This window comes from Lutra lutra, chromosome 3 (genome assembly GCF_902655055.1).
Source record: "Lutra lutra chromosome 3, mLutLut1.2, whole genome shotgun sequence".
Lineage (NCBI taxonomy): Eukaryota > Metazoa > Chordata > Mammalia > Carnivora > Mustelidae > Lutra > Lutra lutra.
The window spans coordinates 143,653,612-143,665,810 of record NC_062280.1 but is presented as its reverse complement, the minus strand read 5'-3'; the positions used below and the strand labels follow the sequence as shown (position 1 = coordinate 143,665,810).

The 12,199-nt window shown below is 33.5% G+C and overlaps 1 protein-coding gene across 7 annotated transcripts in view; it reads right to left on the bottom strand.

The window, feature by feature from the left end:
• The window catches only part of ZC3H13 (zinc finger CCCH-type containing 13), a 101,747-nt gene that overhangs the window by 70,939 nt on the left and 18,609 nt on the right, over nt 1–12,199 (bottom strand). For all 7 annotated transcript variants that reach the window (XM_047723473.1, XM_047723478.1, XM_047723475.1 and 4 more), the window contains exon 5: nt 2,082–2,190. In XM_047723473.1, coding sequence (XP_047579429.1) covers nt 2,082–2,190 — 109 coding nt within the window. The remainder of the gene's footprint in view (nt 1–2,081; nt 2,191–12,199) is intronic.

The following is a 12,199-nucleotide window of genomic DNA, read 5'->3' as shown; positions in this document are numbered from 1 at the left end:
TGAAGAACAGTTCTAGTGTAGACATGGGTCAGAAAACTGAGTTAAGTACTGAGGTGAAAAAGAAAGACAGTAAGTTACAGAACTACTTCAACAATTTAGTTGTAGGGGCGCCTGGGTGGCTCAGTTGGTTAAGCGACTGCCTTCGGCTCAGGTCACGATCCCAGGATCCTAGGATCAAGCCCTGTGTCGGGGTCTCTCTGCTCAGCGGGAAGCCTGCTTCTCCCTCTCTGCCCATCGCTCTTCCTACTTGTGCTCTCTCTGTCAAATAAATAAAATCTTAAAAAAAAAAAAAAAGAATTTAGTTGTAAAGTGGGGATAAGCAGGGTGATGGCTGAAAAGTCACATGGAGAGAAGAGGAAAAGATATGTTAAAGATACAAAAGAGAATGTATGCTAAATGAACAAGACTGCAGAGGGAGGAGGAACTCGGATCCAGAATATAGGAAAACACAACCTTATACAGAAGGGAGGCTACTTACACAGAAACAAAGAGGAAATAGTAAAGTTCGGGGGGGGGGGAAAGAAGACTAATTTGGAAGTATGGTAGCAGGAAGTTGAGGGTGTTAGTGGGTCGTGAGTTGCATCGTCTCTGCCTAGTAAAGAGCAGACGGAAACTATGGGAGGGTTTGAAACAGCTATTACGAAAATGAAGAGAGTACTGTCTTGGGCTTTTCCAAATCTTTTAAACGGGAATAGAGAAAATTTTTTTTTTAAAGATAAGAAGTATCCAGTACATTTCAGAGTGTTTTTTATACACAAATAACTAAAATGAAAAGAATGCTGAATGTGTTGAGTTAATCCTTTCACACTTAGGAAAAGTTCACTGCCCAACCTTTAACAGTCAAGTTTTGTAATATTTTATTTCACTATATTAACTACTTAATTAACTATGATGGGACATTTTAGCTGCTTCTACTGCTATTTTGTAGGAGTTATTAAATTGGCTTATGAAAGTCCAATAAACTAATCATAGGGAAGTTTCTTATCTATTTTTAGGAGTAAGTTTTAAGTAGACAATACTGTCCCAAGATGGAATGGATTTCCTTAAAAAATACTGATGTTCAAATTATGGGAGAGGCAGTTGGCACACTTTTCACATATGAGAATATAAATCCTCAGACATTGTTCTCAAATGTAACAGTAAAAGTTGTAGGCTTACAGGCTCTTGGCTCTCACAGATGTCCATTCATTCACTGTAGCTGAAAAGCAGCTACAGAAAATAAGTAACCAAATGGGCATGGGTGTGTTCCAACAAAACTTTATTTGCAAAAACAGGTGGCTAGCCCACAAGCTATTATTTTTTAACCCCTGGTCTAAGTTTTCATTTTACTGCTAAGGAAGGTGCTTAAATTCGTATACTCTTTAGTTTTGTCATCTGTAAGAAGAATAACAAAGCTACTGAATTAATAATAACATAAATTATATTAAAATACCCAGAACACCCAAAGCATTCAACAAATATGAGTTCTCTTTCTCTATATTTGATAGTGTGAGGCTATAGTGCTCACCTTCAGAAGGTCACAGAAGTGAAGAAGAGGAGAGAAAATTCATGGTGTGGAAAACAAATGCTAATTTGTTAAGACAATGATGCAAAGATGATTTTGCTATTTTTCAACAACAAATCCCTGGTCTCAATTATCCAAATTGGATTTCTTCTGAAAGATGAAAGTCTACAAAATTTCTTGGAAACAATTTTCCCAGATCCTTAAGATTTAAAAATTTCATTTTAATATTTTATGTGAAACAAACAAAATTTAGATTTAATTTTAACCTTGGTATTGAGGAACTAAAAAGATTCAGAAAAGTAATACAATTTCAAAGGACTGTGATGCTGCCCAATATAGCTCTAGGGGGAAAAAAGGATGGGGAAGTTGAAAAATGCAGTGAACAGCTTTCTCTGCCTTTGTTCCACTACCATAGGCCATTTTCTGTATTCTAACTCAGTAAGGTAGAAACAAGGCAGTAAGATGATTCTGAAACAACAAGGAGATCACAGCTGAAAGGTGTTTTGAAGCCCCCCAAAATCTACAAAGTAAATAATCAATAAATTGACGATATAAACAAAGATTTTTTGAAACTCACCATCTCTGTTAGTTTCCCATTCTACATTTTCTTCTTCACTTTCTGGAGTTCTCTCCTTAGTGATTTTTATGTCTTCCTTTTCCCTATGTCTCCCTCTTGAAGATTCTTTCTAAAAAGTATACACATACATACAGATTACTATATTTTAAAAAATTATGAGATAGTTACTATAATACAGAATATTTCTAGCCTCATCCTTTTTCATCTGTTCTGCAGATAATCACTCACCCACTAAGTAGAAAAACTGACAAGGTCTAGTGTAGTACAGCAATGAGCACTATTTTATTAAAGAACAGCAATGTGGTAAAAAGAAAGAGTGACTGAGATTTCAAAAGATACAATGTAAATGTCTAATAAGGGCTGGATAGTCCACAACATACTAAGTTTCTATTTCTAAGTCTCTAAGGGAAAACTATTCAAAATGCATAAAATAAACAAAAGGATTGACTATATTAAATAAGGACTAAAAAATGGCTGCATTATTCATAGTAGACCCTCAGAAAAGAATTACTGATCTAAAACTTGTCATATACTAATGTAACATCATTTTCCTATATGCCTAGATAAATCCAAACTCATTTGATAATTTTATAAATGCTTTTTAAAAAAGATTTTTCCCTACTTTGAGGAAACCAAAATGGCAGCTAAAACAGTTGGCAAATTAGTCCTTATACTGAAGCTAAAAAACAGAAAATCTACATTTTATTCCAAGTTTAACAGTACCCTATGGACAAAACAGGACAGTAGTAATTCAGCTGATAACATTTAACTAAATATCCTATTACACAAAACCTCCAAACAACATTTTAAGTGGTAAGAAAATAAAGTAACCATTGTTATGGAATTGTTACCTTCCTACCACAGTGTCTCACTTTTATTAACACTTTAAATCCTGCCTATAAAACAAACTAACACAAAAAGGTTAATTGTTAAAAGTTCTTTCTGGGCATTATCAAAAACAAAACAGGGCTGCTTAAAACACAAATTAATTTCTCTATGAAGTCTTCTTTTTAAAGAACTCCAGTATAAATTATAATTGCCCCTAATTTTACATATTTAAGTATAAAGTCATGCTGTTATCACTAGCTTAATGACATATATGGCTGCTGTAAAACAATAAAGGTGGACAAAAGTCATTATAAAAGAGTCTACAAGAGTAAAACCAGCCATGGAAAAATGGTAAGAGGTCAAAAGAGAGAAAGAGAGAGAAAAAGAAAGAGAGAGAAAGGAAGGAAGGAAGGGTTAATCCACTTTATACATAAATCAAAAGGAAAAAAGGAACATGATCTACTTTTATTCTTAAGTTATATTCTAAAGAGTATCAGTGATGAACTATTCTCTATCCCATTCAACATGTTTTTTTTTTTTTTGCTCCACACCCAGTGTGGAGCCCAATGTGGGGCTTGAACTCAGGACCCTGAGATCAAGACCAGAGCTGAAATCAAGAGTTGGACACTTAACTGACTACACTACCCAGATGCACCCCCATGCAACTTTTGAACATTCTGGGGATTAAACTCACTATAAATATAAATCAGTACAAGTTATATCAAAAATCTATAGAAAGTTATCTCCAAATTACTGAAAAATATATTGTTTCCCAAAGTATCATGTAATATCTGAATACTAACTTAGCTGAAAAAAAGGGTTTCAGAGCCATAGTGCTGATACTGCAAAATAAATAACCTGCAAGTGTGTAAGAGAATATTTTAAAGATTTAGAACCAAAAATATAATCATCTTAAAAAATTTCATTAATATCTTACATAAATTTCAAAATATTCACCCTATATAATAAAACTATGTAATTTTAAGCTGCCCCCCCCCCCTTTTTAAGATTTTATTTGTCAGAGAAAGGAGAGAGCGCACAAGCAGGGGGAGCTGCAGGCAGATGGAGAAGCAGGCTCCCTACTGAGCAAGAAGCCCATGCAAGACTCCATTCCAGGACCTTGGGATCATGACCTGAGCTGAAGGCAGACGCTTAACTGACTGAGCCACCCAGGTGTCCTTCTTTTTTTTTTTTTTTTTTTTTTTAAAGGCTCTTGTCTTTTAATATGACTTTAATACTGTCCTCAGAAATCATATATGACTTGTGTTATTAAGTACTAGAGACTGAATATAGGCTTTAATAAAAATGGAATCTCATTCAAGTTAGAAGATACATTTTTTTCTAATATTTTGTCACTACCAAAATATGGGAATTATTTTGGTAACAATTATTAAGGCAGCTCAGATCATTTTAAAAAATGTCACATTTCCCCATTTTTTCCAATTCAAACAATGTTTAGGCATAATTTGGTTAGGCATGTTATTCCTTTGTCAGTTATTTCTCCCTTTATCATATTCAAGTAAACAGGGTCTGGTATTCCCTATTCCATGTAGCACAGCATGGCCTGCTCTCAACTCTTGAAGAGAACAGCTTGTCATCTTATTTCTTTTAAATGCAAACATATTAATCAGGCTGTTTGATTACTTTATTATGCATTCTAAATTAGCCATCCCAGAAGATGTACATGTTGAAATATCTGTTAATGAACTAAAATATTTCAGCCAGTACTGCTGGGATGAGATATTTTAAGAATTCTGAACTTTTTTGGCTTCAAAGTATATTAAGTAACACCACCAGTAGGGTCTGGAGAAACATCCTGTGATCAAACATACGAACATTTTTGCAGCACAACATGAATTTGCCAATTGTATAAAGACTATAATTAGCCTCATGTCAATTAAAATCAGATTTTGCTATCAAATAAATCTATGCCTAACTTAGGAAACATGTTTGGTTTTAAAAATTTCTTAGATTTCAGAAATGTAATAAATGATTGTGGACTTTAACTTTATTTTCATTTTATATTACATTGACACTTATTCCTTAAACATTATATGTATGGACAGATAATATTCACTATGAATTTTGTTTTTAGATAGTAAGCAGGCATTACCAAAAAGAAGTACTTTAAAAAAGAAGTACTGAGGTTAAGTGTTGAAAACCAGTATTATAACAACTGGATTAGCAACCAGAATAATTAAAGGCTAGGGGTCTTTGTAAATAATATAATTCAACCTCCTCTTGCCCTATGTAGAAAATTTTTTAATACTATATAGTTATGAAAGTCCTGTTAGAAGAATTTCAGAAAAAAAATTTACTCTCTACACCTCCGCTGATAGCTCTTCACTGCTGCATCCTTTGTCCCCATTTTCAGACAGCTCTGAGTATTAAAACATTCTTTCTTCTACTGATTGCAACTCTTACACCTTTCCAGAATTCTTCCTGATTAGAATCAGTTCTGACATCTAGATCATGTAAAAATAAATCTAATGCTTCTTTCACACGACAGTCCTTTGAATATGTGAACACCAGCATTATTAAATCTCTTCAGCATCTTCTCATACCAGGCCAAAGAAAGCTACAGTTCATATCGATCATATGTTAACATCTCAGGATTTTCACGTTCTTCCTCACTCTGTCATCTTCCCTGGACATACTAATTTACCAATGTACTTCAATAAAATGTGGTAACTAATATTAATCTAGTCTTGTCAGAGCAGTATACAGCATATGGCTTTTATTTCTCCTGGTGTAGAACTGAAATTATACTTGTATTAATGAAGTCTAAGTTGCTTTGCCGGCTAAGTTTCAGGTGGAGCTTAAGTAAGATACTGTAAGTTTATAAACTGTAAATTTAAATTATAATCTCACATAAAACAGAGAAAACTTCAGGGCTCGGTGATTTAATAATATACTGAAATCATTAGAGATCAAACTTTCTAGTGTTCTTCCAATCTTACAGCTTTGCTATTCCTAATGTTGACTTCTCATTATTTCTTTTACCATGATAAGGCATATTTCTTTTACCATAATAAGAAGCCATTTAGGTTCTCCCCACATGCCTCTCCCTCAATCACGAAATAAGAATTCTTTCCTTCAGTTTGAGTAGGCCAACTTCAGCCATATGACCAACCAAGGTAATGATCACAGGAGAAATGATTTAGGCCTGGTTCCTGAATCAACTGAATTAGCAAGGAGAATGGGATTACTTTGACTGAATCAAACTAATCAGGCCCCAGCAGTGAACCAGGGTCAATTCCCCCAAAACACAATGCAGATACAAAAGGAAAAAGTGAGGGAATGGATTACAGAGAGTTCAAAGCAATTTACACTACACTTTTGGTAGTATACCTCACCTCTTCAAAGTGTAAGGCCACACTTTGGACAACTTCAAAGGCCATACAAAACAGACTGTCCAACCCAGTAAACATTTTCTCTGTTCACCTTTATTATTCACATTTCAGACCCTCCTTCTAAGGTCATTTGCTATCTTCCTGATATATATCTTTTTAGATATTCTCTACTTAGTGAAGGTCTCCTAGTACTCAACGCTTTCAATTTTATTTGAAAATATCTGTATTATATCTACATTCTTGAAAAATAATTTCACTGGGTATACAGCTATGGGTTGACAGATTTATCTTAGCACTTTGGAAATATTGGAAAGATCCCACTGTCTTTTGGCTTCCGTTTCTATTGATATCAATCTGTTGCTCCTTTGTAGGAGCTTTTTTTCTTGGGGTATTTCTAATATTTTCTGTAACTCTGGTATTTTGCAATTGCATAATAATATTCTACTTGATGTATATTGTGTTTTCTGTATCTGCTGCAGCTTTGTCTCATCAATTACAGAAAATTCACAGCACTATTTCTTTCAATATTGACTCTCCTACATTCTATTTTTTCCTGGAGTTCCAACTGAGAGGTACATCAAATTTTCTAAGTATTTCCCTCACATTTTAAAATCTCTTCAACGTTTTCTATAACCCTGTCTTTATGTATTGTATTCTGGATAAATTCTTCAGCTCCATCCTTCAGTTCAACAGCTCTCTCCCCACAGATGGACCAAAGGCTCTGACCAGTTCTAATACTAATAAAAGTTTCTAGGTCACCACTAGCTTTCAAGTTTGCTACTTAATCCCTGGTCTCAATTCCCTGTTAGTGTTTCTTTGTTTTTGCTGCTGTTTTGCATTTTTGAGAAAGCAGCAATGCATTTAAAATGTGTTTGTTGTCACTTATCCAGGATACTGTAGTGGGAGGGCCCTCAAAGTATATAAACCATATATACTATTAATAGTATATAAATTTATATATAGTATATATATATTATTTATATACTATATATAAGTTTATATACTTTATATAAATTTACATACTATATATAAAGTATATAAACTTATATATAGTATATAAATTTATATAAAGTATATAAACCATAATAGTGCTGAAATATTATTATAATTATTATTATAATATATTATTATAATAATTAAAATTATTATTATTTTTTAAGATTCTGTTTATTTATTTGACAGAGAGATCACAAGTAGGCAGAGAGGCAGGTAGAGAGAGGGGGAAGCAGGCTCCCTGCTGAGCAGAGAGCCCGACGTGGGGCTCGATCCCAGGATCCTGGGACCATGACCTGAGCCAAAGGCAGAGGCTTTAACCCACTGAGCCACCCAGGCGCCCCTCTTTTTTTTTTTTTTTTTTTTTAAAGATTTTATTTGAGAGAGAGAGAGCAGGCACACGGGCACACCCACATAAGCAGGGAATGTGGCAGAGAGAGAGGGAGAATCAGGCTCCCTGCCACGCAGGGACCCTGAGATCATGACCTGAGCCGAAGGCAGATGCTTAACTGATACCCAGGCACCCCAAGATTAATAACAATTCTTAACAAGACTAACAATTCTTTAACAATGTCTGTTGTTTGAAATACAGCCAACTCTTTCTCCTTTGGACTTACCCACAACCATTGGTGAGATCAAGCTATCCTAGACCATACTAGTACAACTGACATTTTGTTCCTAAAATGAAGTCTATTTATCCCTAACACAAGTTTGTTCTTTGTTAATGACAGGGAACAGTATTATTATGTATTAGATGAGATAAAGAAGATGCGAAGAGGAAAAAAAATCTATTTCAACTACCTTTTCCGTTTGTCCTATATAATCTCATTACATTTCCTCACATCATTCCAAAATTCTTGGAGAAACTTCCTTTGAGACTAATAGATAAAAATTATCACAGAACATTTATTTAGTCAAAGAATAACTCAATTACTTATAGACCAATGAAATTCTCCCCTTGTACTAATATCCACTTTAAAACAACTGTAAATTTGTCCATTACTAGCCTAAACCTCTTTTCATAGTAATAATTCTATTATACTAGTAATAATTAATAATTATTATATATAATATACAATTATTATAATTAGTAATAATTCTGTTATATTAAAGAATATCAAGTTTTTAAACACAAGAATTTTTCTTTTTTTTAATGTCTTTTATTTTTAAGGAATAATGATTCCAGGAGCACCTGGGTGGCTCAGTTGGTTAATCATCCAACTTTTGATTTCCACTCAGGTCGTGATCTTGGGGTCATGGCATCAAGCCGCATGTCAGGCTCTGTGCTCAAAAGTCTGCTTGTCCCTCTCCCATGTTCCTCCCCACTACTCCCACTCTCTTTATCTCTAAAATAAATAAAATCTAAAATCTTTAAAATCTTTAAAAAGCTTAAAAAAAGAGAACAATGATTCCAAACCCTAATATTCTAAAAATACACTTAGTTTCACAAAACACTAATGTCATTAGTGAATTCTTCATTTTCTGTCAGAAGCTCTACAATTAATGTTAATCCAAATTTTTCTTCTTTGTAATTTATTACCACATATCATATCAAAACTATCAACAAGGGGTGCCTGGGTGGCTTAGTGGGTTAAAGCCTCTGCCTTCGGCTCAAGTCATGATCCCAGGACCTGCTTCCTCCTCTCTCTCTCTGCCTGCTTTTCTGCCTACTTGTGATCTCTGTCAAATAAGTAAATAAAATCTTTAAAAAAAAAAAAAAACTATTAACAACTGGAAAAAACTACTATTGAGATTATGGTTCTCACCTTAATGTTTTCATTAAACTTCTCAATTGGACACTTTTGATGAAGGGTTAAAAACTTTAAAAAATGAACAATGGTTCATTGATTTTTGGCCTGAACATTAGCCCCAAAACTCAGCTCAGTTTATAGCTATTAGAATAGCTACAACCAGACATTTTAAAATTTCAAATTATTCAAAGACGTACAATTTCAGATCCTTTCACTATTACAGAAACACAGAGAATAAAGAAATGTAGATCTATACTGGGGAAACTGTACTATAATTTGTAACTACTGAAGAAAACCCCCTAAATAGGGTTAATGGAGATTTTCTCTTATGAAATAATAACAAAAATTATATTATCTTGTTCCATTATACACAGCACCACAAATAAGTAAGACTGTATACTTTAAAGAACATTCAACAGATAACCAAACTCAAGTCATTTCTAAACACTGCTTTAAAAAAAATTATAATGAAAAGAGAACAGTTATTATCTTTGTATCTATGCACTCAATACAGCAGTGAAGTGCAGAAAGTATAAGAGATTTAGAGAAAAGTAGACAGAGACATACCACTAAGATACTTCAACAAGGTCTTCTCAAACCAAGAGATCAAGTAGGCAAAGATATATTAAAAATACAGAAGATCAAAATAACGATGTTTTAGAGATATTCTAGAACCTGGTAACGAAAAAAACAGAAAATACTCCTCCTTTTCAAGCACACAGGGAAAATTCAGATAAACTGACCACATCTTAAGTCACAAAGAAAATCTCATTTAAGTTAAAAAAATAGAAATATAAAGAGTAATAACATAGTAGTTACTTTCTAAATCAAAGTAACACACACGAACAAAAAGTTCTTCAACCTGAAAATGCAAAACATGTAATTAAAAGATTATTGGATCATAGATGAAATCCAAATCTAAAGAGAAAAATTACGAAAATAATGATAATGAAAACATGACATATAAGATCCATAAATTCAGCTAAACCATTTATCAAACTTTAAAGCATTAGATACTAATATAAATCAAGTGAAAATAAATGCTCAACCAGTTCGACAAAGAAAAGAAATACAATAAACCAAAGAAAGAATAAAAGAAAAAACACACATATTAGAAAAAGAACTAATCTATAAATTCAAAAGCTAACTCTTTAAAAACAAAAACAAAAAACAATAAACCAAAACCAAAAACTAAAAAACATAGGCTAAGCTAAACAAGAAAAAGGAGAAAAGCACAAATATCCAAAATCAGATATAACAAAGTAAAAACAGGTACTAGAACAAAGAGAAATAAAGGAAAACATGAGATTTCCGCACACAACTCTATACAGTTTTAAAAATCCAGAGGAAATAATTTTTTAGAAAAATACAATTTAACAAAACTGACTTCAATGAAGTCAAAATTTCCATTAAAAACTCTTCATAAAACAGTACCAGATTCAGTTGGTTTCACATGGGAATTCTACTAAACCTTAAAAAAGCAGAAAATCCCAATATCACTTATGATATTTCAGAGCAAAGAATGAGTAATATTTTGTTATTATACAGTACTTGGACTATCTGTGAAGCACTACAGTCTTATTTGAAAAAGGACTTGAATTAGTTGTAAACTTACACTGCAAACTCCAGTGCAACCACTAAAAAAAGTAAAAATAAGTAAACCGATATGCTAGAAAAGGAGAGAAAACTGGAATAATATAAAATGTGTGATTTAAACCACAACAGGCACAAAGAGCAGAAGACAAAATAATAGGAACAAAGAACAATGGTAACAAATAGAAAACTTTAACAAATATAACAGACATTAATTCAACTATATCAATACTTCGTTTAAACATCAAAGGACTCCATCAATTAAAACAGAAACTGTCAGGGGCTCCTGGGTGACTCAGTCAGTAAAGTGGCTGCCTTCAGCTCATGTCATGATTATAGGAGTCCTGGGATGGAGCCCCACTCAGGCTCCTGGCTCAGCGGGGAGTCTGCCCCTACCCCCAGCTTGTGCTCTCTCTTATGCTCTTACGCAAGTAAATAAAATCTTAAAAAACAAACAAACCAGAGACTGTCAGAGTGGACCAAAAAACAAGACCCAAATACATGTTGTCTACAAGAAACAACCCTAAATATGAAGACACATACAGAGTAAAAAGAAAGAGATGGACAAAGATATACTATGCTAGTATTAATCAAAAGAGTGGGAGTAGCTACATTAATAACAGAGCAGACTTCAGAGCAAGTAAAGTTACCACAGACAAAAAGGGACATTATGTCATGATAAAGGGGTCAATTCTTCAAGAAGACATAACAATCCTTAACTTATATGTGCCTAATAACACAGTGTTAAATATGTATGGTAAAAACTGATATACAACTGTAAAGAGAAGAAATGATCACAATTACAGATGGAGATTTTAACACCCCTCTGTCAAAAATGGATATATCCAGCAGGCAGAAAAACAGTAAGCACATAGCTGAGCTCAAAAGCACCATCAATCTACTGGAAACAACTGACATCTATAGACTACTTCATCCAACAACAACAGAATACACATTTTTCTCAAGCTCACATGGGACATTCAACAAAACAGATCTCAACTATAAAACACACTTTTAAAAGAACAGAAATCACACAATCTCCGCTTTCAGACTACAATGGAATTAAACTAGAAATCAGTAACAAAAAGATAGCTGAAAACACCCTAAATATGTGGAGATCAAGCAACACACTTCTAATTAGCATGAGGGTCAAAGAAAAAAATCTCAAGAACAATTTAAAAATATTTCAAACTAAATAAAATAAAAATGAGGAGTGCATGGGTGGCTCAGTTGGTTGAGCAATCTAACTCTTGATTTTGGCTCAGGACATGATCTCAAGGTCGTGGGATCAAGCCCCAGGTGCAGCTCCATGCTCAGCACAGTCTGCTTGATTCTCTCGCTCTCTGTCCCTCCCCCGGCCCATGAAAGCACATGCACTCACCCTTTCTAAGTAAATAAAATCTTTAAAACAATGAAAATGAAATACAACCTATCAACATTTTATAGAATGCAGTGAAAGCAGTGTTTGAAGAATGATTTACAGCATTTCTAAAGATCTAAAATCCATAATCTAAGTTCTCATTTTAAAAAACTGGAAAAAGAAGAGCAAATTACATCCAAAGTAAGAAGAAAATAAATAATAAAAAAAATTAGAGTGGAA